At 53.9% G+C, this 24,836-nt stretch overlaps 1 protein-coding gene across 1 annotated transcript in view; it reads left to right on the top strand.

Moving 5' to 3' along the window:
- Window positions 1-19,760, top strand: part of EXOC6B (exocyst complex component 6B) — a 282,822-nt gene extending 263,062 nt beyond the window's left edge. The window contains exons 21-22 of the mRNA XM_063309694.1: window positions 16,853-16,965; window positions 19,604-19,760. Coding sequence (XP_063165764.1) covers window positions 16,853-16,965; window positions 19,604-19,733 — 243 coding nt within the window. The 3' untranslated portion in view covers window positions 19,734-19,760. The remainder of the gene's footprint in view (window positions 1-16,852; window positions 16,966-19,603) is intronic.
- The last annotated feature ends 5,076 nt before the right edge of the window (window positions 19,761-24,836 follow it).

Here is a 24,836-nt window from a genome sequence, read left to right as displayed (position 1 = left end):
GTGAGGGCAGTCCTGCTGCGTGGAAGCTGCAGTGCCATTGGCAGCTTGAACTGTAGCCACGGACGTGAGCGTCGCCAGGGATGGACGCATGTAATTCAGTCCCTGATATGGGGGTGCATGAAGGGAAATTGGCTTGTGCATCTCTGAGACTAGAGTTCCAGACAGGAATCAAGAGCCGAACCATCTCAGTCCCATCCCAGCGGGGTTTGGACTAATCAAACACTTTTGGCTATGTCCTGCTCCTCTTTGGTTAGCTTAGTCTGGACCCTTCCAAATGGTTGGCTTTGTTCAAGTAGCATTCAGGTCTCTCTAGTTTCTGGTCAGAAAGCAACCTTGCTTCTACACAATCCTCAGGAGATGCTAAGTGCTTGTCTTTGATATTTTTATATTTAATTCCCAGACAGAGACTTCTTCCCCTTACGTTGTTCTCTTAGGTTCCACCCTAATGGGGCAAAAACTGAACCTATACAGTACGACAGAAATTGCAGGATTAGGGTTAGAGTTCTAGTGTCTCCATCACTGCCTCTGGATTTTGCTTTTGCCCCAGTGAACAGAATGACAGAATTATAGAGGTGTGGAAGAGGCCCTTGAGGCCATAAAACCTCTGCTTGAGCCCATCCTGTGAAGGGAAGCCCATCCCCTCTGGGGGTCGCTGGTTCCACGGTTCAGTTGCCCTTTCTCTCAGGAGGCTTTTCCTGACATTCATTTGGAATCTGTCCCTGGTCCCTCTTCTGTGTCCTGCATCATGGGATGATAGAGAACAGGGCTTGACTTTCTTCCAGGTGATGTCCTTTTATGTATTTGAAGAGGGCTGTCATCTCCCCCCAGTAACTCAAGGCTAAACATACCAAGTTCCTTCAGTCTCTTCTTAGAAAAAAGTTGCTTCCAGTCCCTTGAACAACCTCACATGCTTTCTTGCATCTCTGAATCTTGCCTTAAATGTGTTGGTCAGAATGAACATGGCACTCAAGATGAGGTCTAGCCAATGCAGAATACAGTGGAGGTACCAGTGCAGGCTTGAGCTTTTCTGTAAAACAGGGTCCGCTGTGACATTGTGTTCAAACCTCCGATAATCATATGTGCAACCGTCATAGGGTTGAATCTAGACAGATCCCTAAAATAGATATTCCATTCTGAGGATCCCTGCTGGCAAGATCGTTTACTTGCCTGGAAGAACATTGCTCCATTGCCTTTATTGTGACAGCTAGGAACGTAGGCATGATCTCAGATCCATGTTGATATGAAAGCAAGCAGTGGATTTATGGTTGTTGCATCAGATGAACTAACATGGAAGAAGTATATCAAGAACCTGGACCAAAATATGATGCTCGTTTTCAGAATACATTCTAACAAACAATTCTACTGTATCAACAGTTAGGTGAGGACAAAAACCTTTGTCTTCAGAAGGAGGCAAGTTCAAGTTAGGGATCGCTTTCGTACGTGTACTTAGGAGTTGATTCCAGTCACCTTTTGACCTTGCAGCCTAACCCTGGCTCTTCCCTGAGTGGGGAGCCCTCGTTCATGAAGAAGGCTCACATCTGGTTCTCAGGCTTCAGATCCTCAGCTGTGTCCAAGAGCAAAACACTGTCCGAAGTGCTGATTTCTCAAGGGCTTGGGTGGAATGTGGGGTTTGATGAAATAGATCAATGCAATTTGCTGTGGCCCCATTTCCAAGTTACTTCATCTCAAAGATTAATGAATTTTCATTGTACACCATTTTGGCTACCCTCCCATTCCTCCTCTCCTCCATTGCCCTGGCCAGGGGAGCACATTTTGTTTTATTTCTCACTAACAATGACCTCAGCTGTTTGTTTTAAAGAGTTCATGACCTCCACATGGGTTTACACCAAAAAAATGAGCAGCAGTAACAAAAAATGTGTGTCTCATGGGATAGCTCCCTGTGTGCGCACCATCTCAAAATGGTGGGGAGCCTACTCCCTATGTCAAACAATGGCAGAGTTTCAAGACTGTGAGTAAGTGGTGTGACACCGCTGAGTTGACCTCTTGTAACACCTCTGCTCAGCTGCAGGAACAGACCAAGCTCAGCTACAGGTATCACAAAAAGAAGTCTGCCATAGCCCTCCAGTGGCACAATGAGTACATAAGGAAACTTGGGAACTTAGTAGGACGGTGTTTCCAAGGTCTTCTGCCAGAAAGCCATCTCCTTGTTCACAGCTGTAGCAGGGTTGAGCCTGCCTTGGGCACACACAGATGCAACGTCGGTCTTCTAATTAAACCGATCTGCCACTCAGCCTGTGAAGCTGGGTCTGCCAACATGGACAGAGGTGCTGGGGTGGCCCTGCCAGCCCCTAGGTCATCCAGACGGGTGGCCATGCCAGTGTTGGAATGCTAGACGTTCTGATGCCTCTACGTCTGGAAAGGGGGTGCTGGCCGCCCTGAAGCACCCCAAAGGGTGCCAGTTGCTCTTTCCAGATGGAGAAGAGCAGCAGCACACTTGTATGCACACTTGTTGGTGTCTGCTTTCTCTGCTCAAAAAAACAGTGCCGTTCTTCAGAAACTAAAATCCACGGACCGGCTTTACTCTCTTTCAGCTTCCTTCTCTGCTTGGTTTCTCCAGGAGCCCCCTGGCTTTGTCTTTTCCAGGGATGTTGTGAATTGCGCATAGATTTTATCTGTGTTACTGATTTGTAACAAGTATGATATATCTCGGTACTTTGTCCCACTAAATGCACATCTCAGTATTGTTTCTTCACTGAAACGGAAGCTCTGCAGGGGAGTGAAACCTCAGCGTTTGGTTCTTGGAAGCGTCCGGCTGGCTGCTTGGTAGGGAGCAGGGAAGGTGCGCACCGTGTCCCGAAGTGCGGGAAAAGCAGGCTCGTTTTTCACGAATGCCATTCTGCAGCTGAGTCATGCTGATCCTCAAGTTCCTTTCAGAGCCCAGAGACTCATAATCACCCCTGAAGTTGCAAATCTGTTTCATCCCGTGCAGATAAGCCTGTGCACACAACGTAAGTCTCATGGTTGGTAAACTACCTTCACCAAGGGAGGAGGCTCCATCCGGTGCAGTGGCTGGGTCAAGCACTGGGTCTCGGTCAGGCCGACCTGGTTTGCAGCCTCCACAACCTGCTTCCAAGACTACAGGACTGAGTGCAGGAAGGCCATCGAGGGGTCAGGCTGATACAAAGCAGGAGGCTGAGGAGCCTCCTGCTTCAGTTCAGATTCCTGCTTCGGTTCCAGATTTATTCTTAATCTGCAACTAACAGCCATAAATCCTGTTATTTCTGTCAGTGCCAAAGGCAATGCTCTTCTCTGGCAGTTCCCACAACAAGCCCCAACGGATGCAAGATCTGGATTAAGCGCTTTGCAGTTGCTTGCACAGCTCCAGCCGAAGCCCGGCCCAGGTGCTGGTGCCGGTCCCGGGGCCGTTTAGCTGGCAGCTGAGTGCGGTCGGCGAGATTGGAGGCCTGATTAGTTTCCGCTCATGCTGAACGCTTTTAGTAGGTCTTCAGAGAGTGCAACGCTTTAATCACAGGCAAGCTGTGTCTGCAGCCAGTCTCTAAAGAAAATACTTGTGCAGCGGAGGGGCTTGTTGGGACCGCAGATCTTGAGTTTGCGTCTCTGGACGTTTCTCTACATGCAGCGTTCTGGGTCCGGTATTCAAAATTTCATACCTTTTATGAATTTCATGATGGTCAAGCATTAACTTTGCATCTAATGGGGAAAAAGTTCCAATATTCTAATGAGAAAGGAGATGGGGCAATTGAAATGAATGTTGCCCAGTTCTCACCTTCTTAATAGTCTCTTTTTTTTTTATTGGAGAGGGGGCATCAGAGTAAGTATGTCCAGGGTTGGTAACTGGACTGCAAAAAACTGCAAAATATTCCCATTTTTAGAAATGTTTCCGGAAATGGTGAATGTTAGCCTTGTAAGGTGCCCAAAGTGGGAGGCTGGTGCTGTCCCAAGAGAGATCTCCCCTGGCCTGCAAAACCTGGCTCCTTTGGGAACAAGTGTAGCATCCGGCAAGGAGCTGCTGAGCCCAGCCCCCGGACGGGGCTCCTCCTCGGCCTCCGGACGCACAGGTGGCTCGTGGCGAGGCTGCGGATGGGTTGGGCACAGTTGGTCACAGTGTGCTTTTCCCTGGTGTTCCTGAGCACGTGCTGACAAGTTTCCCAAGGCTCCTTGGAGCCTGTGGCTGACACTGGTGGCAGTTGCAGGTGAAGAGCAGTTGCCAGCCCACCTTCCAAAGTGCCCGTCTGCTGCTCTGGATCGCTGCTTTCTGAGGTGCAGCTGCGCGGTGCCCCTTAAACTGCTCTCTGCAACCGGCTCAAGTTCCTGGTGCCAGGAGGCTAGTCTGACACGGGTCTGTGCAGCCAAGGAGAGGGCAGCAGACCTCTCTGGCTCTTCGAATGCCTCCTTTTGCCCTCCTCTAACGTGCGCATGGGTTTCCCAGGAGAGGCGGGCTCCCAGCGCACCTCCCTTTGCCCTGGCACGCTGGCACGGAGCACTGCTCCTCAAGCTGCTTCGCCCCAGCCTTTTGCTTCTCGCCCAGGCTCCGGGCAGCATGGCTGACTTGGCCTCGCCTGCCAGATCGTCCTGCTTCCCCGCTTGCTTGCATAAGGGCTGCGCTTTCCCTCATGGTCTTCCCTGGAGGGCATCACAGAGCTGAGCTTCAGGAACTAGACTGGAACGGAGAGCCTTCCCTTCCCTTCCCTTGCCTTCCCTCCCACCCCCACCCGCATCTTGCAGGCTGTTGGCCACTTACGCGGCTGGAGCGCTTAGAAATGCTCCGTGGCTGTGCTGGAGAGCAGCGAGCAAGTTCAAGGCAAGGTGAAGCTCTTCTGAGATGATCAGAGAGTTCACGGGGAGGTGAGAGCTGCCGCAGCTTCACACGGACCGGACGGGGTGAGCGGGAGGTCACCCCTTCCTCTGCGCCCCGCCCTCCCCCGGTAAACAGAAGGAGCCTGCGGTTCCCAGGGAACTTGGCACCGCTGGGCTGGGAGCCAGGAGTGGTGGCGGCCCGTGCCAGCCCCTCGCAGGTGCCCTGTCTGCAGGAGGTGAAGCTGGCGCCATTTGACAAAGGTGGCACACGGATTCCTGGGGCTGCCCCTTATTACGATTGGGTGGGCACCACTCTATGTACCAAGCACTTAACGGAATGACCTCAGTGGTCCCTGCCCTGCCCTGCCCTCCTCCAGGGTGTGCTGGCAGGGGGGGGAGACAGGGAGGACCGCAGAGGCCTCAGAGTGAGCAAGAAGTGGCCCTGGGCAGATGCAGCCCCTGCGCTTCCCTCCGGCTGAAGAGGCTCGGGGGCCGGGCAGGGGTCCTGGCGTTTGGCTGGAATCTGCCTTCCTGTAACTTGAGTCATCTTGGGCCCTGTGCTTTGGAAGAGTGGCCTTGGCTTTCTTTGCGATGGGCGTGTTTCTCCTCCATCTCCTGAAGGCTAAGTGGGCTCCTCCCCTGCCATTCTAGTCCCTGGAAGTCCTTGTCCTTTTCCGGCCTTCTTTCAGGTGATCGCCATCCTTCTGAAAGGACAGATGAGTGCAGTGGTCAGGGTGGGATGTGACTGAGGCGGGATGAAGTGAAGCCGTGGCCCCAATGCTTGCTTGATGCAGCCCCAGCGTGCCTCATGGCCCACGTGTGGCCCCCACTCTGCGGGCTGCTCTAGGACCTTTCCTGCTTGATCAGTGTCAGTTACTGGTCTGCCGTTTCCTGGGTCTTCCTTCACTCCCTTTTGAATACAGAGGAGAACTGAGCTTTTTAAAATCCAGTCTGAATCCAAGAGACACCTTGACTCCCGCTTCCTTTTCCCTTCCAGCGTGACATTCCCACCTTTTGGCTTCTCCCGTGTGGTCACCTGAGCCTTCCCTGCTGATGAGGATCAGGAACTGAGCGCTGTGTGCTCTGGCCCGGAAGCCTGGCCTGGCCCCGAAGCCTGGCCTGGCCCGCCTGTCACGATCACCAGCCTGGGTGTCCTAACAGTCAGGAAACCACGCTGAGACGAGGAATAGGTCTGTAGTGTTTATTACTGCCACGTTAGACAGAAAATCCTAACAAACTGAAGAAGCGTGGGAAAAACCCAGACAGATAAACCCCAAAAGTCAAGGCGGGTCTGTTCTGTGTCTCTTTGAATGGCTGCTTAATTCCTCAGTACTACGCATGCGTTTTCCCCCCTGGATAGGGGGCCCCTCCTGCTCACCATCAGTGCTCATGACACCGGGAGCACTCCTGCCTTCCTCAGGCCTTGAGATCCGGGGGAAGGAGGACTTCTTGCGGCTTGTGGGGTTGTCAGCCAGCTGGGGGTTCCTGGCTGCAGGAGTTTGGCACGGGTCCCAGGGGCCGAGGCAGGGCACCCCTGGAGGTGAGCTGAGCAAACAGCAGGGAGAGGCGCAGCCGCCAGGTGAGATCCTGCCCTGGTCGAATTGTGTTTTATGGGCCTTGGGGCCTGATTCTGCAAGCGTTTCGGGAAAGCATTTGCAAACTCGCACTTCATTCTCTGTTTCTGCTGTCGCAGCCATTACCAGTGCCCCGTTGTGCTTGAATTTGGTATTATCAGAATAGCAGCTCCGTAACAATAAAAATAGTGCTGTGCATTAGCTGGTAGTGAGTGGCATCCCTTGCACCAGTGCTGACCTCGGAGGAGGAAAGCTTGGCTTTGCAGGTAGGAATCGCCACAGGGCACAAGTAGAGAGCCAGGCAGGCGGGCAGATGCAAGCAGAACCCTGCTTCCTGTGGCTGGCCTGCCTCTTGGGGCCCAGCCTGCTCCCCCCGCACTTGCCACACCGCTCCCCCCCTTTCCCTCCTCCCCCCCTTCCACACCATCCAAACACAGCCACGAATTGCCTTTCATCCTTTAAATTCCTCACCTCTCTCTTTTGGGAATCTAATTGACTCCATCCAACCATGACTTTCTTGATGTTCCTCCTCCCGTTCTTCTTCTTTCATGTCTTCCTTTGCCCTCCTATTCTCATTCATTCTTGCTATAAACCCAAGCCACTTATTTTGGGCTGGTCACTCACCATCACCTTTTCTTGAGCTTCCCCCTTATAATTCAAGAGTCCAGACATCTGGACCAAACAGTGGGATCAAAAGGTGTTCTGCATTTTTAGAAAATCCGAATTCTTTTGGCAATAACTCAGACAGTTTGAAAATGTGATAAAACTGATCTAGAATGCTGATGGGTTGCGATTCCCCCATGAATTTAAAAAACAGATTTACCTGCAGATTTCTAACTGGGATCATCCCAGCATACTCCAAATATATCCTGAGCCTTTATTGTCAGAAATGGAGTAAGCTTCTGACCAAAAAGAGAAAGCAGGCCCTGCTGTGTCATTGGAGAGGTCACTTAAAAACTTTCTGATTGTGCATCTCCCTGGTTAAGACTTTTTTTCCCCCTGTATCTCAGCTGACGGTCTGTGCTGTTTCTGGCCACGGCCTCCCTACAGAGTAGCCCTGCAGGCCCAGATTGCCAGAGGTGGGGAAGGAGATCTCCAAACTGAGCAGCTGGTAATGGGCTGCTTCAGGTTTTCCAAACACCCCGGTGAACAGAATGACAGAATTATAGAGACCTGGAAGAGGCCCTTGAGGCCATAAAACCTCTGCTTGAGCCCATCCTGTGAGATCCAGCTGGAGGTCAAGGGCAAGTGTTGCCCTCCTCCTCCTCCTCACTGGGCAGCAACGGGCCTGTGCTGCCTGCCAGAGGGAGGGGGAAGGAAGGGAGGGAACAGCCCAGCGGGGCTGCTTCTCTGGAACTTGGCTGCCAGCTGTTGGCTGCTGGCTGCAGGGGCTGAGCTGCAAAAACTGGTGGCAGATTAGAAAAACTCCTTGACTCCTGAAGACAAGAGGGTGAAATAGGAGAGAAGCCCCTCAGCAGGTCTCTTCCCTTTCTTGGACTGTTTTGGGGATTTGCTGCAAATATCTCCCCTTCTCACCCATTTCCCCTGAGGCAGGGGGTGTTGCAGAGGCAGACGAGGCCAGCGGAGGTCCGGATGCCCTCTGGGCTGGGGCTACCCAAGAAAGAGAGGCCGTTCCAAACCAGGCCGCTTCCCCCTGGGGCTGCCCTGCGCTTCAGAGGCTGGGTGGTGTCAAGGTTGGGGGATTGGAGGGGGGCCAGGGAGAACCAGGTGGAGATCCACAGGCGCTCCCTGGGCGAGGGAGCCAGCCCTTGTCCCTTAGCCCCATCTCCTCCCTGGACCACTGCAGGTAAAACTGAAGGGGATTGTTGAGGCTCACTGACTTCATTCCGGGAAGAGAGGCAGCTGTCAGCCCAAGACGTGCAGACCTTGTTGCCCTGTGTCTGTTTTGCTGGCACCTGGGTGGCCAGTGAGGAGCCCAGAGCGGTGCCCGCCAAAAGCCCTTTGACCAGATCCAGTCTCAGGCGCCTTTTATGATCGGATGAATCCCGGCAGGACGTTTGGCCTGCGTCCGCTGCCTGATTCCTTTCCAGACAAGCCCCCTTAGTCGTGTCAGAGCTGTGGCCCTGAGGCAGTGCGGCAGAGTGGGTCCCGACCCTTGGAGCTGATGGGCGCTGTGACTTGGCATAGCTGGGGGCCCTTCGATGTGGCAAGGTGGCTCCATGGAGGCAAATGCACACATTTTTTCCACACATGATGTTCCTCCCTGTGGGTTTCTCAGGAAGCAGGGGAGATGTGCACCCCCACCAACTGGCACCCTCATGCTCGCTGTGGAACCTGGCTGGCCAGCCCTAAAAGTGAAAGGGCGAAGCACACACGCTCCTTCTGGAATGGCATTTTGACACCAAAGTTCGGCTGAGGATGGTCTGAAGGGTGTTCAGGTTGCCTTGTCGCAATAACGCTCTGGAGTTACTGGAAATAGAATGATATTCCTGGGAATAAATTATGAGCATTTACAGATGGAAAAAATGAAAGAGCTTATATGTGGCAAGTGCAGATGTGAAGGTTTCTGGAATCCGTCCATGGAAAACTAATTTAATAAAGAGAGAAGACTGAAAAACAGGCCCAAGAGCGCATCCAAAATAATCCAGTCTGGAGAGATAACGGATGCAGCTAGACTGAAGACTTCATGCCATTCAGCGTGGCCTCTCCTGCCTGGATTCTCGTGGCTGGAGAGCCTTTTGCGCAGGGTCTGAGGACCTAAACAGATGCCGTGGCCTGATCGGCACCTGGGGTGCAGCTCCCTTCCTAATTCCCAAAGATTAGCCAGTCTCTCTGTTGCCTCTGCCAAACTCCCAGGTTAAGCTAACTTGCTGCCCTAGCCCCTTGATCAGCACCCCTTCTGCGGCACAAGAATCATTCTCACAGGGAGGCTGATGCGCTGTTGGGGGTCGTCCTCCAAAAGCCTCTTCCCCAGCAGAAATCCTACCGGGAGCCAACAGCCGCTGGGGGGGCAGGGTGTGTTCAGAGGGAGCCTGGCGGAAGGGCCTGACCGGGTCCTGGCCTCTTCTGCTCTGTCCCAGGAAAAGCCAGTAATGTTGACTCGCTTTTCAACAAGTGTAATTAAGGCAACGTAGTGCTGCCCGTCCATGCCAAGTCTGTTTCTGAGCCGAGGAGAGTCTCAGGGCAGGGGACTTCTCTGAGAACCGCAGTAGAGGTAGACTTTGAAGCTCTACAGCCCTCCTGGCTGGGGATTACTGGAGCTGAAATTCAAAGTATTTGGAGGCCCCGGATCAGGAAGCTGGATTACATGTACATTTTGCAGCTGGGCCAAGCTGGGAAGGGATGCTCTGCGCTGAGGAAGGTCTGCGTGAAGCCCCTCATGGAGCTGTGGGCAAAGCAACTGTGCTGATCAGGCTGTGTGTGCAGCCAGGCAGAGTAATATCAAAAATACTCTCTATTAATTAACTATTTACAATAAATAAGTCCTTGATGTATGAAGACTTGGGTTCAACGAGCCCAACTGGGCCACAGCAAGGCAGCGGACAGGACTTCTGACTGGAACTGGAGGCTGGATGAGACTGGAACGCAACGCTCTGATGAAGCTGAAGGCAGCAGGTCCCGAACTGGAGCCCTGAAGCAGGACCAGACACTGGGAACAAGGCCGGACTTGACTAGAAACTCTGGGCTGGGTTGAAGACTTGAAGCAAGACTGGTACTCGGGGCAAGGCTAGACTCGGCTGGGAGCCCCGGACTAGGCTGGATTTTCTTGACTGGGAATTTGGAGCAAGATTTGGAACTTGAAACAAGTCTGGAACTCAGATCCTGAACAAGACAGGTGTGAAATTCCCAAACACGGCTGAGAGTACAAAGCGCGGTTGCACAGGACCGAGGACAAACGGTGGCGCTGGAGTTTCAAGGTGCGACTACGCTGCTGGGGAGATCGCGGAGTTTCAAGGCTGCATGCAAGGTGGAGGCTGCAGGGCACGGCTGACGCAGATTCCTCGGCAGCAGAAGCGGAATTCAGTCCTTCCTCGGAGTGGAGCGAAGGCGCTGGTTCCCCTTTGGCCACAGACGCTGTCTTCGACGCAGGTAGGGACTCTTCCATGAATGCTGCAGGCTTGGAGGATCGGTTGTCTCCGGCAGCTCACTCTTCGCGTGGCTGCCTTTTATCCCGATCCTTCGCGCGTCTGGACCCTTCTACAGCCAATCGAGCTGCCTTCTCCTGCACGTGCTTTTCGGCTCGTCATTGGCGCCCGCTGATTGGAGGATTCAAATCCTCCTCTGAATCTTGGCCAATCAGCACCCTGGATTCTTCCCATGCCGCTGACTCATCCTGGAGTTTTGTTTTCCCGGTTTCAGCCCGGTAAGTTTCCAATTTCTCCTCTGACTTGGAAAGAGTTTCGCTTTCCGAGTCGGAGGCAGGCCTGGTTCTGACAGCAGCGCCTTCCCCTGCCAAGAAGAGCCCTGTGTTACTCTGAGGGCTTCCGCACAGCGCAGGGGCCACTGGAGCTGCTCTCGAGCAACACCAGCTCTCGACTAGGCAGATGGTGGCATCTCAGCTCCTTGAGGACAGTTGCACAGATGACGGTTCTGTTTGGTGCGAGCCGCCCTTCGGCTTCTCCTCTGGCGTGCCATTCGCCCCGCCGAGCATCCGCGCCCTGCTTCTTGCCTGTCTGTCCAGGAAGGCAGTCGGGTTGAAGACTGCAGCCGGATCTTGAGCTGTTCATACCCAGAGGGCTTCTTGTCCGTTGCCCAGTAAAATTTGGCTGCCTTGCAGGACAATTCAAATTTGGCTTGGGAAAGGGAATTTACCTGGCCTTAGGGAATTCTGGAGCATCCTTCTGCAGCACGTGGGGTGGGGCCTTTGGGCCCAACAGCAGGGCCTTCTTCTGCTGCAGGAAAAGATCCAGCCCTTCGATCCGTAGGCATTGCAGGAAAAGTCGTGGCCAAATATCGGAAGGAGTCTGGTAGCTCCATATAATGCATAACTTTTAGGCAAAGGCATAAGCTTTACTGAGCTGCAGATGCCGAGAGCAGAGAGAGAGTCTGCCTTTAAATACAGCGTGCTGGTTGGAAAAGGGGCTCCCAGACGCCTCCGGACAGATTTCCTGCTCACGTGGCAGAAGCAAGAGTTTGGCCTCCGGGACTGCAAAGAGATGGTGCAGACTCCCCTGCACAGCACCCTTTTTCGTTGGTCTCTTTCACCCAGACATGACAGAGTTTAGACCAGTGTTTCTCAACCTTGGCAACTTGAAGATGGGTGGACTTCAACTCCCAGCTATGTTGGCTGGGGAATTCTGGGAGTTGAAGTCCACTCATCTTCAGTTGCCAAGGTTGAGAAACTCTGGTTTAGATGTTCACTTCAAAGAAGTGGTCAGTGGCTTGGCTGTCCTTCCTCAGGTTCCCGTTGGGCTCTGCCTCCTGGGTCGTTACCCTGGTGCCCCTCTTCTGCTCTGCTTGTTAGAGGTTCTTCTTGGGTCTAGCTGGGGCCACCCCCTTTCCTGAGGGGCGGGAATCTCACCAGCTTTTGGGAAATGTCACGTGTATTTCTCTTCTTGTTCTCCTTTGGCTGTCCTCAGCTTGCATTTCTTCCGTGGTCAGGGCCCTAGTTAGCTGCAGTTGGGTTCTGCTGGTAAATATCCTTGTTTAGGAAGCCACTTGTGGTTATCTCCCTCCCGCTTGAGGGTGTGTGCAGGGCAGCCATGAACGAAGGTACATCCTGTGCTCCATCCCTCTTCGTGTTTGTAGCCAAGGCCTGGCAGAAGGGGAACTTGACAATGGGGATGAGTTACAGAGACAGAGGATGGTGTGATGATGATAGTTTGTCTTAGAAAGCAGTGACAGCCATTATACTGAGCAGCTCCCTCCTTCCTTTTTCCTTTTTAATAGGTGGACTTCTTGCCCTTTCTGCTAATTGCTTTTGTAATCTGAATTTCCTTTAGAATTTCTGTTCCCTAGAGGGGAACAATCATTTCACATGCCAATAAGGTAATGCTCAAGATCCTGCAAGGTAGACTTCAGCAATTCATGGAGCAAGAATTGCCAGATGTACAAGCTGGGTTTAGAAAAGGCAGAGGAACTAGGGACCAAATTGCCAATATCCGCTGGATAACGGAAAAAGCCAGGGAGTTTCAGAGAAACATCTATTTCTGTTTTATTGACAATTCTAAAGCCTTTGACTGTGTGGACCATAACAAATTGTGGCAAGTTCTTAGTGGTATGGGGATACCAAGTCATCTTGTCTGCCTCCTGAAGAATCTGTTTAACGACCAAGTAGCAACAGTAAGAACAGACCAGGGAACAACGGACTGGTTTAAGATTGGGAAAGGAGTACGGCAGGGCTGTATACTCTCACCCTACCTATTCAACTTGTACGCAGAACACATCATGCGACATGCTGGGCTTGAGGAATCCAAGGCTGGAGTTAAAATCACTGGAAGAAACATTAACAATCTCAGATATGCAGATGATACCACTTTGATGGCTGAAAGCGAAGAGGAACTGAGGAGCCTTATGATGAAGGTGAAAGAAGAAAGTGCAAAAGCTGGCTTGCAGCTAAACCTCAAAAAAACCAAGATTATGGCAACCAGCTTGATTGATAACTGGCAAATCAAGGGAGAAAATGTAGAAGCAGTGAAAGACTTTGTATTTCTAGGTTCGAAGATTACTGCGGATGCTGACTGCAGTCAGGAAATCAGAAGACGTTTAATCCTTGGGAGAAGAGCAATGACAAATCTCGATACAATAGTTAAGAGCAGAGACATCACACTGACAACAAAGGTCCGCATAGTTAAAGCAATGGTGTTCCCTGTAGTAACCTATGGCTGCGAGAGCTGGACCATAAGGAAGGCTGAGAGAAGGAAGATCGATGCTTTTGAACTGTGGTGTTGGAGGAAAATTCTGAGAGTGCCTTGGACTGCCAGAAGATCAAACCAGTCCATCCTCCAGGAAATAAAGCCAGACTGTTCACTTGAGGGAATGGTATTAAAGGCAAAAATGAAATACTTTGGCCACATCATGAGGACACCCTGGAGAAGGTGCTGATGCTAGGGAGAGTGGAGGGCAAAAGGAAGAGGGGCTGACCAAGGGCAAGATGGATGGATGATATTCTAGAGGTGATGGACTCGTCCCTGGGGGAGCTGGGGGTGTTGACGACCGACAGGAAGCTCTGTCGTGGGCTGGTCCATGAAGTCACGAAGAGTCGGAAGCGACTAAACAAATAAACAACAACAAAACAGGGGAACAAGGCTTTAATTATTGGTTAGCCTTGGCAAGCAGAACAAGGGCTGTGGTTTTTTTGTTTTTTTATCATCTGAATTAATAAATAAAACTGTTCTGTCTGCAGAAATAACAAGAGTAATTCTGAAAGAGCGTGCCCAAACACCAGCACCCCTTGCCTAGATATAGGCAGTCCGGGAACGTCATAGCTGCAGCACTGAAGGGCATCTCTGTAGCCCTTTTCAGAGGAAGGGGCAGGGACGAAGTTACGGATCTGAGAACAGCTGGAGAACGTGGCAGGATCTCATCCACAGAAATGGGCAGTGTTTCAGCTTCTCCCTTCATCTGCACTTTATGAGTCAGTTAAGCAAGCAGAGTTTTTGCAGGCAGAAGCTCAGGAGCACTTGGTGAGCTGAGAAGATGGCGCAGAGAGGCTCAATGGCACACAGCAGGCTCTGCTCGTGCGCTCCTCCCTGCGTCAGGGGTGATGACTGCGCTTTGTTTTGGAGGAAAAGCCCTTATTTATATTGATGGAAGCTTTTCTTCCAGAGCAAAATGCAAATTGTGTTTGGGTGCGCTTGTGTAGTGGTGGTGGATTTAGCTTGCAATTCCAGTGTGTGTGGCGTGGTGTGTGCGTAGGTCTCATCCCCCGGTGTGAGGGCCCAATTCAGATATGTCTACGGCTTACTTGTTAAATGCCATTCCTATGATTGCCGATTGTGCGGCTTGACCTTGAGTGTTGAATTGTTTGCCTGAGTGTGATCTCTTGTTCTGTTTGTGGGAAACTTGTTGCAGTTGCTGGAAATGTGTGACTGAAGAGGAAGAACCTTGCTTGGCGATGAGGAAGTACCTTCCCACAAGGGCTAGCCGAGGGTGAATTGCCTTGTTTGTTAAGCCTTGCAGTCTCCTGTCAGCTGATCTCGGTTAGCAGACAGACTTTCAGAAGCTGGGAAAGCCACCTGGTACTTTCTGTGGCCCCTTTCCACCACCTTGGATATAAGAGGGCCATGGTGCAAGCCAACAGCCAAGCTCAGAGAGCAGGCAGAATTCCACATTTCAACCCTGAGCTCCGTGTATTCTCTTCTACTGGATAGCGGGACCAGCTTCCTCCCAGGGTGCTTGCTCGCTCAGGGGCCAGGGTTTGACCCAAACTTCATTCACTGCATTCATCTGGGCCAGGAAGGAAAATGGGAAATCAGCACGGACAGAACTGAATGGGGAGGCAGAGGACTTTGGTTCATGGTGGGAGGGGGGCTTTTTCCCTCTGGGGTCCTTGTGTGCTCATGTCTCTCTAAGCCAAGGGGAGCTGGACCCTTGGGCCTTCTCTCAGTTAAGTCCTAAGGGCTAGAAGTGTTGCATGCAACTTAATTGTATTCGCTTTGATGGGAGTTTTGCATGTCCGCACTGTTCGGAGTGGGGCCCTCTCTCGGATCTGGGGAGCTCTTGTTTCCCAAATAGCCTTTGGCTGCTGCTGCTGCAGAAACTACAAAAGGTGCCACGGCCACAGTAAAGGCCCTCCTCTGAGTCTTGCTCTCGGACCATGAATAAATAAATACTCACTGCCCTCCTTCTCCAGGTCGGGACTCCCATATGAAGTGTTTTCCAGGTCTCTTTCCCAAATCCTGTACACGTTGCAGATGAGTGCTGGCAGCGATGCTGGCTGTGGGGGTTGAGGAAGGAAATGGGCAGCGGGGTCCCCTTGGGAGCGGGTGACGGGTGGGCCAACCATGGGTGGGACTTGGTGGCTGGTCTTTCTCCTCCTGGGGTTCTCCCCTGCTAGACTGGGATGAACTTCAGAAGGATGATTGGAAGGCAGAAAGAAACCAGCTCTCCACAAGTTCTCCCTCCTTCCCCATCTCAGCCCCACTCTTCCTTAAGAGGCAAGCTGGCTGCCCAGTCCCCCTCCCCATGTTTCCCTGGTGTGCCCCAGGGCGAGGGCTGCCCTTCCCCCTGCCCGCTCTGCAGCCCAGCTGCTGCCCGAAAGGCTTTCCTCCTCAGCGCGTCTGCTGACTGGGCCCTTTCCCTGCCCGGGAGCCTGTCTGCGTGTGCACTGTCAAGCTTGATGCATCGACCTGTGCAGCCAACTCTTTCGTTTTAGGAATTAATGGTATTTGCATATTTTTGTTTTGGAATCTACCCAGAAGATAGTGGCAGGATTTGTGGGAGCGCCACACTTTGGGGATGTCCTTACAAAAGACCCTTCCCTCCCCCGATTTGGGAGGTGAAAAGTTTAAAGGGGGAAACCAAGAAAATCCCATTTATAGGCTGTATAAATGGCCTTGCGTTGTCAGAGTTCCAAGGAACGGCCTCCCACCCCTGGGTTGCTTTGCAACCGCTGTCCGGGTGGGGCGGGAGAAACACGGCCTTGCGAGGGAGGGAGCCTGCAGCGTCCTCCCCCACCCAGCCGCCTTCCCAAGACGGATGGGGCGAGTGACGGCAGGCCTCCGGGTGTCCGTCGCAGCCTGTCCTCCCGGCTCCCTGCGCCTGTCTTTGCTTTGCACTCTGCTCTGAGGAGGCCGAGCCGCATCAGGAGCAGCTGCCTGGGAACGGCTCTCCGTCCTTGGGCTCTGCATCCAGGCCCCTCTCCCCTGAAGAGCCAAGAACCTTGTTCCTTGCAGCGTCCACCCTCAGCTAGTGACAGGGTGGAGCAGGGAGGCCTCGGCCCGCCCCTTCCCTCACCCCCACAGGCCCCTCTCTCTCTGGGTGCCCCAGAGGGGGTGATGGCTTGCTCTGCTCCTTGGCATGCTTCTGGGCTGCCCCTGCTTTTGCTGTGCTCTCGTCCTTCACTAGCCACAAACTGGTTAGTTTTGGTTTCTGTTTCCGCTTTTCAACGGGATTTATGAAGAAAGCTACAAATGTTGCAAGCCCTGACAATGCCCCGAGCCCCGCAAGTGTCCCCTACCTGACCCACCCATTTCAAGAGCCTCGGAGGACCTCCTCAGCAAGAAATGGCGGTCCTTTCGGCCCTAGAGAGAGGGGGCCCGAGGCCAGGCTTCTGGGAGCCCAGCCAGGGTGGGCAGCCCACTCATCTTGTGCTGCGGCGGCTGCCCTTCAGAGAGCGCTAGCGTGCAGTGAAACCAGCCGTCAGAACTCAGGCGCCGCCTGGGGTCGACTGCCCAGAGGGGTACCTCGGCCTAAAGCGCTTGGTGCGATAACCTGCACCAGGACCTGCTGTGGCAGGTTGTCATCCGGCCCACTTACGGGTGACGCACCAAGGCAGGGACAGGGTTTGAGCTTGGACTGGAGGCAGCACGGCCTCCCAACACGCCAACCTTCCACGGCCTTCTCAGCCACGGTCTTTTCTCCTGGCTCTCTTCCAGCTGCTTGATTTGTTCCTCCAGTGGGACTGGTCGACATACCTGGCGGACTACGGACAGCCTACCTGCAAGTACCTCCGGGTGAACCCAACGACTGCGCTGGCCTTGCTGGAAAAGTTAGTGTCCCGTCCAGGCTCTTCTCTCGGGGTTTGCCCGACCGCTTCCTGCCACCTGTTCCTGTGCCCTGGCTGCCTGGGGAGAGGGCCAGGCAGGCTGTGCCGAGTGCAAGAGCGCTCCTGCTGATGGGGTGCTGCATGTGGCGCTGGGATGCAGTTGCCGCGCCTCGTGAATTGTCTTTGGAGAGCCTAACGCACGTTGCCTGGCCGGGGATTCCTGTGTGGCTGAGAGGGTGGATGCTGCCAGCAGGAGCTTTTGCACGGGGCCTTCCCCAGGGGCCGCGGGCCTTTGCCATAGCCTCTTTCAGTTGCATAGCCTTCCGTCCCTTCCTTTTCACTCCTCTTGGCCGGAGATCTTTGTGCGAGCCCTTTGTGTGTCAGGGCCACGTTGAGGAAGGGCCTTTCCCAGAGTACTGAGCATCTCCCAGAGTGGCCTGTGCCCCCACCCCATCCCATTTCCAGGATCCACATCACCCAGGAGGCCTTCCATCTTTCTGAAGTCCCACAGATACTCTTTCAGGACGATCTGGGTTGCTCCATTGGGAAATGGTGGCCCAGGGAGGGGAAAACACATGCAAGGCTGTGTTTGGGCAACCCGTAATTACTTATGGAAAGGTGGGGGAGGCCACTCCCATGGAAGGCTTCAGAAGGAACACCCATCTTCCTGGAGGACAGAGGAGGAGAGGGTTCTCGGGGTGAGGGCAGGGTGGACGCTCTACCTCTCAGGGCCACCACATGCGAGTGGATGGAGTGGAGGCCTCTTCTTTGGGGCTGTGCTGGTCCTAACTGGGTAGCCACTGGGAGAAGGGGAAAGCAGCATCCTTGGGTCAGACAAGACACTTTTCTGATCGTTACCCTGCTGGGGAAAACGTGGGGCTGACCCGGCAAAGGAGGTGTCCCTCGCTGGTGCTTGCATGTGCCACCTTGGCTTGGCTTGGCTTGGCTTGGCTTGGCTTGGCTTGGCTTGGCTTGGCTTGGCTTGGCTTGGCTTGGCTTGGCTTGGCTTGGCTTGGCTGCTGGGCTGGGCTGGGCTGGGCTGGGCTGGGCTGGGCTGGGCTGGGCTGGGCTGGGCTGCCACTGGGGTTGTTCGGGGACCAGGTACAGGGCTGTAAGTGGAGGGCAACAGCCTAGGGCAATGACAGGTCCTCCAGCCAGATGGCTTCACCCTTCCCCCCTCCCGCTCCCAGTTCCCTGTGGCCCACAGGAGGCCCGCCAAGGCCTGGCCAGGCTGCTGCCCTTCGGCCCCTGCTCCCTTCCTCTTGCCTCCCCTGACACCGGAGGGCTCGCATGGTCTCTCAGTGGGAGCAGGCGAGCCGGGAAGTTGGATGCCACAGCTGTACAAGCCACTGCTTAACTTCTCCCCTTGGTTTAAATCTCCTTCCTCCTCTGCCCCTCCCTCCTCCCCTCAGGATTTCGCGCGAGTAAGTATGTCTGGCCTGTTGGGGCTGCTTTGCAGTGCATCCTTGGAATGTACAATGCAAGCGGGGCGCTCAGGTGCCAAGTCCCCTTTTCCTGGAACTCAGTCACCCCAGTCCACCCGTGCTGCTGAGACCTGCTTCTGGGCTGGCTGTCCACAGATGAACTTGCACAAACGTGGAGCCGTTTGGGCCAAGCGTTTTGAGCGTTCATTTCTTACCTGTCCTACTGCTTGTGGGGTGAAAACCCCAACAGACCCAGCAGGAGGCTGATTTCAGCCAAGCCCCACGAATCTTACCGTTTATTTTGGATGCCCTGGCTGGTGGTATTCATCACCAGTCCAGAGGCTAAAGGTGACTGCATTTCCCTGCTTTCTGCGTTGAAGATGTGTGGCTGGCCCATGGAGACCACCACCCCGGAGAGGCGCCTGGAGGGGCTGGGACAGCCTCCCAAAGACCTCCAGGGCCGTGTCTTCCCTGCCTCGGTGCCTTTCCTAGGCTCTCCAGCTGGACCAGGTTGCAGAAGAGTGGTCTGCCGGTCCCTCCCTTTATCCCAACCTCTTTCCCCGCTCGTTGGCCAGCCCAGGACTCCAGAGAGGCACCTGAGGCTGCCAGTTTCCTTCTGCCACCCTGCCCGATCCCTCCAGAGGGGAAAAGGAAGCCCGGGGCTGCCCGTCCCAGCCTGTGCTGCCTGCTTCTTTGTCTCCGGTGCTTACTTCTGGGCTCTCCTTTCGGTCCCCCGGGGTGGAGTGGGGCTCTGGGCACTGTGGGCCTCCCTTCTGCCTTCGGCTGGTGTGGCCTTGAGCCCTCCAGGGTCCTGGGCAGGAGTAAGCCCGTGGGATGTGCACGTGGCAGGCTGGAAAGGCCACTGCCGCCTTTGGGACACCCATCTACACATGGGTGTGGCTGTTGCCTTGTGGGGGGGGCCCTCCCCTGATAGAGGCAGTGCCAAGCTCTCCAAATTCGTCCCCTTTTGACTTCCCATGTGATAGACTTTCTCAGTATGGCGCACGTTTGCGATGACACGGTTGTCATTTGCACAGTCAGCCTCTGGGGGAGAAGGACCATCATGTCACTCTTGCCCACTGTGGAAAATGGGGTGGCATGAACCTCTGGCAGGGGGACACCTGGCCCCTTTCCACAGAGAAAGCGTCCATAGCTGAAGGGCCTCTTTCGGGGGGGCATTCTTCTATCTGACTGGCGCTTTCCCTGCCTGCCCCCAGGATGAAGGACACAAGCCGCAAGAACAACGTCTTCGCACAGTTCCGGAAGAATGAGCGGGACAAGCAGAAGCTGATCGAAGCCGTGGCCAGGCAGCTGCGCGCCCTGATCAGCAGCAGCCACCACTCATGAGGGATGGCAAGCGGCACGGTGGCCTTGGGTGGGTGGGCGGGCGGGGGCTTTGCAGGGCAGGACCTGTGCCTGACGGTGGGCAGACCAGCTCCAGGGACGAGCGCTGCTGCTGAGGACCAGCATGACGGAGCCCTGGAGCCTTGGTGACCCCAGTGGGCTGCTTCGGCAATGCCCCCTCTTTAGAGCAGCCTGGCTTGCTGGGAAAGACTGCACCTGGATCTGGAAGCTCAGAGCCCCAGAGAGCCTTCCTGGAAGGCCCAGGCCAGGGCCCCAGTTGGCACCCCCACATCCCAGGGTTCCAGACGTACCTTGGTAACAAAGCATTTATTCCTCTCTAATGTGTGGTCAAAGGGGAGGGGCATTCACACAGTTGGGGGTTTGGGGAGGGTTGCTTTGTATTTTAAAATTGTGGACCCCGCAGTCCTCCGCGTGGTCCCGGGGCCAGTTTGCCTCCTAGTGTCTGGCTTCACGGGGGGTTCTCACGAAGGGATGTCCTGAGGACTACCTCGCTGCCCTGTGACATTGCTTGGGCCCGGAGTGGCTTTTCTGGGGGAACCGGGCTGACTCTGGGCACCAGGTGGGTTTTGCTGGGGGAAGAGTCCCTGCCCGGCCCCACCTTGCTCCGTGGCCCGTGCAGCGCATCCTCCTCGTTGCAGCCCCGCCATGGAGCCGTGAGCAGAGGGAAGAAGCCCCTGTGCTTTCAGTAATGTGAGGCGCCCCTGCCCCTGTGCCGCAGGAGCCCTTGCTGGTCTGCCCAGGAGCAGCAGCCCCAAGGGGAGGGGGGTTGCTCGAAGACCTCGTTTCCTCCGCATCCTGACACAACAAGGAACCCCAAAGGAGGAGGCCAGAGCCCATCTCCTGAGGTCAATCTTGCTTTTACTCAAAATGCAGAAGTTTTAAAGGGAAAAAAATCTGTCTCGGCGTTCCCTGAGCACCAGATAGCCCTGCGGGCTGCCCCTGACCCTCCTGCTTCAGCCTCCATTTTGACTTCTTTCCTGGAAGGCCAGTGTTCCTCTCTTGCTCCTTTGGCCACATTTTAAATACAAGCTGCTCTTTTTTTTAATGTGTGCTTTCAGCCCTATTTCTCGTTGATAGGTTTTTTAAAAATCTATTTCTCAGCATCTGAGCAGCTGTGGCCCTTTCCTGTAGGCAGTCAGTGCTGGAAGCACTTTCTCTTAGCTCTTTTCAGGGAGATGAAGGGAATTAGAGCTTTTTAAAATGTATTTGATGGAAAACAAGAACTTTGTTTTTAAAAATCTGAATATTGAGTTTTTAATGAAGAGAATAGTAAAGTTGGAGGGTGGTATTTGTTATTTGGGCCTGAGGTTTTGCCTCTCATCATTGGGTCAAAAAAGTCAAAATAGTGGCCAGACCATGCAGTTGAAGCCCCATTCTTTTTTTAATAGGTGTGGCAGCTGCCATCTTGATTTTTTTGACACCCCCTACCCCACAGATGCTGCTGCCTCCCGTTCGTCTGCCTGCTTTTGTGCCAAGAACCCTGCTTTCCATGTAACAAATAATTTGCAGCCATAACTGCACTGGGGGGGATATTACATAGTCCCCCCCCCAGTTGTATGTGACCTTCAGCTTTTCTCAGGCAAAACAGTAGGGCAGCCCCTCCAAAGCATTTGCTCATAGACCACCCAGAGACGCCCAACATGCTCCGCAGGGCTCTTGGGACGTGTGGCCAGAGAGAAAGGTGTCCATCTGTGGGCCGTCCAGGGTCTCCCCTCTTGGCTCCTACACGATGCCCTTTTGCTTCAGCGGTGCTGGGGGGTGGGGGATGGACTGCCCCGATGGAACAGCTTATCGGCCCCTCAGTCCGTGCAGTGACGCCTCCAAGGGAACGCCCTCTTCTCAGATGCTGGCACAAACGTCCCTTGAAATCTGGTGGGCCAGCCAGTTGGCTGTAGCGTGGCTCATCTTGGTCACTCAGACAAGTGCCTTAGGGGGAGCTGCCCCACAGGCCCGTCTCTTGTTGAAGGGTCTGTGGGCCACGTGGGCAAGGGTGGTGGCTGCCAAGCCAGCCCTCCCTGATCAGGGATCCTCCACCTCCTTGCCTTTTTGACTTGTCTCTGTGGTTGGGCAACTGAAGATGGTCCCAGCACATTGCGCAGATCCTGAGGTTCACATTTTGGGGTGAGGGTTCACATCCCCGCTGAAGAAGGAAGGAAAGACGAGAGCGCATGACACACTCAGACGTTCTTGAGTTGGATGATTTCCCCGTGTCTTCCTAAGTTCCCTGCCTCCACCACCTGCGGAGCAGAGCTTGCTTCCCGTTCCCAGCTCCCCGTCCTAGGCTGCGTCCTGAAGGGTTGTCTCTGGGTGTGAGGAACAGGGCAGCGCCGTGACCCTGGCACACAGGGGCTTGGAGTCACTCCTTCTGTTTCCCTCTGGCCACTTGGCTGGCTCCTCGGGAGCACTGGCTTTCTGGGGAGCACTTTGGAGGAGACGGAGGGGGCCCACGGGGCTCCTCAGAGTCAGGCTTCATATCCAGACCCCATGAAGCACCCGGTGCCTCTCAGACGGGCGCCAAAGGTCTTCCCACCCTTGGTTCAGCTAGGCCTGTCCAAGGCTTGTTTTGCTTCTGTTCTAGAGCAACTCTGTGCAATCTTGGAGGGACGTGGCCACGTTTCTTCTTTGCCCTGCCATCCAGACTGCCTTGTGGGTAGCCGTTCACCCCTGGGAGGTGCTGAGAGCCTGCCTGCCCGGGAGTGCGGACTGTGGAACCCGCTCCTTCATTTTGCCCTGGTCGGTCGGTCTGTCGGCAGCTGTGACTGCCAGCGGATGGAGTCCCGGCTTCACCTCTCCCTGCTACAGGTGAGGAGGGCACGCCTGCTCCGCCGCAGGAGCGTGGTCTGGGGGTCAGGCAGATGGGGGGGTTGGCATTTGCTGAGGCTGCCCCCCTCCAAGGTGCCCTGTCCGAGATTCAGCCTAGCCTTTGTGCCCAAAAGCCTTCTGTTCTGTTTGCCTTACCAAGCAAAGGACAAGTGGGAAAGTGGAACACTGTGCTAAGAGTACCAGCTGCCTACAGGTGCGCCAGGACCTCCGACCAGGGCCTTGTCCAGTTGCACAGTGCTCCACAGACCTGCCAGTGGGGGGGGGGCTGATCTGTCTCTGCTGCAGCCCCATCAAGCCCACCTTGCCTCCCCCCAACCAGCCTTCTGGCACCTCTGAGAACAACCGTTGTGAGCACGTCAGGCTTGTTCTGAGGCAGTCTGATTTGAGAGGGTCAGACTCCGAACAGCTCTTCAGATTATGCTGGCAAAAATGGAATTGAGGTCCTCTGTTCCTAGGTAACATTTTGTTTCAAGCAATATCATCCTGTATACCTTTAAAAGAATGTAAATCATTTAAATGGAGAGTTTGTTAATATGCTGTCCTTTTTGTATGAAAGCAACAGGTTAAAAATCCTCTGACCGAGGATTGGCCGATAGTGAAGGACGGTCTGTCTGTCTGTCTGCCAGGCTCTGTGATTATTAGGGGGAAAATAGCTTGGAAGAACCTGACCATCTCAGCAACCTGAGCAGAATCGGGGGGGGGGGGGGAGAGTGCGTATATCTGTGGGGGGGGGGTTAAGGCTGGGCCCTGCCGCCTTCCACAGTTCTTAAGGATTTGGAGTAAGCTCCCGGCCTGTGGCCAGCAGTCGGCTGGGGATGTGCTGCATCTTCCTCTCCTCAACGAGATACGGTGCCCATCGGGGGGGGGGGGGGAGACCACCAGATCTTGGAGCACCCCTTGAGAAAGGTCTGTCTCTGGAAGGGAGTCTGTTCTCCTCTCCACAAAGATGGATGCCCGTAGATCACCAACCCTTTGTGGCACCTTGGAGACCAGAGCCAAGATTTTGCTAGTTTTGCACTTTGCTGAAATGCTGCCCCTCGTCTAAAGGGAAAATGTCTCCGCTGTATTACTAATGTCTTCTTGTTTGAATTCTCAAAAATCCCTTTTGTAGGAAATGTTTGTTTTCAGATGCAAGGCTATTTGTTCCAACCTCGGTTTTTTTAATGTGCTAATTTTGTGTGGTGGTGAGTGAGCCTGCCAGCCCATTTTGTAGCGGAGGCCTGGTGCCCTGGCATAAGGGAAAGGGAGACCTGTCAGCCCATCAGGAGTTGGCAAACGCTTTGTCTCCTTGCAGGGACAGTATTCATGGCATTTTGCCAACCGTTTAGCCACAGATGCATGCATCTTTCCGTCTTTCTTTTCCCTTCTGAAAGGTAGTTTTCTCAGCTCCACATTTCTGGATGCCCTGGGATCAAATTTAGACCCTGTTGCCGGAGTCACCTTTTGAATGTGGTGGTAAAGGAGGTGGATGGGGTGGTTTAGTTGGCCACCAACTGGGAGCGCATTAAAAAGTGGTTCTTCTCCCCATGGTTCAGCCGCAATGACATACGACATGCAAGCTTCTCAGCGGGTCCTTTTTTAATGAATTGCTCACGCGCACACGTGCACACACGCACGTCTGTGTATACGTAAGTATACATGTATGCTTTTCTGGATAGCTGTTTTGGATGGAGTATTTCTAAAACTCTAAAAGGTGGAGAATAGAGCTTTTTTTGCACTATCGCACAGAGTGGAAAACACGGAGTTCACGTAAGGTATCTCTCTCGGGCAGGCAATACAGCTGTTGAACTCAGAAGATGAAGTGGGGCTGTGGGTTTACCAGTTAAACTGCATTAGGTGATAGCATGTGGATTGGAACTGTACATATATTCTCCTGTTGTACCTTTTATTAAAGCTGTCTGACTGTACGCTTTGGGATGGCTTATTTGTTCATACGTGCATTCTCCATAGAAAGCAACAAATCCCTCAAATGCTGTCTGAGAATTGGAGGCAGCCCAGGGGGGTGACTAAACAGTATCCACAAACACTGCAGAGAGATGAAAGAATTTGGGGAGCACCCCCCCCCCACCGTAAACAGTGGCCAATGCCAGATCTTCCGGCTCTCTTGCCTAGTTGCCCTTCCCACTTAGTCCACCCTGAAGGCATCCTCCACAAGGCCTTCCAAAACACTTTGATTTTGCATCACACCCCTAAAGGTTTTGCAAAAAGGGATAGCTACATTTGGTTCTTCTGCTGTTGTGGAAGCAACCTGCAGGGCTGGGA

This window comes from Candoia aspera, chromosome 8, assembly GCF_035149785.1.
Source record: "Candoia aspera isolate rCanAsp1 chromosome 8, rCanAsp1.hap2, whole genome shotgun sequence".
In the NCBI taxonomy this organism is placed as follows: Eukaryota; Metazoa; Chordata; class Lepidosauria; order Squamata; family Boidae; genus Candoia; species Candoia aspera.
The sequence above is the reverse complement of the archived record's forward strand: the minus strand, read 5'-3'. Positions and strand labels throughout refer to the sequence as shown.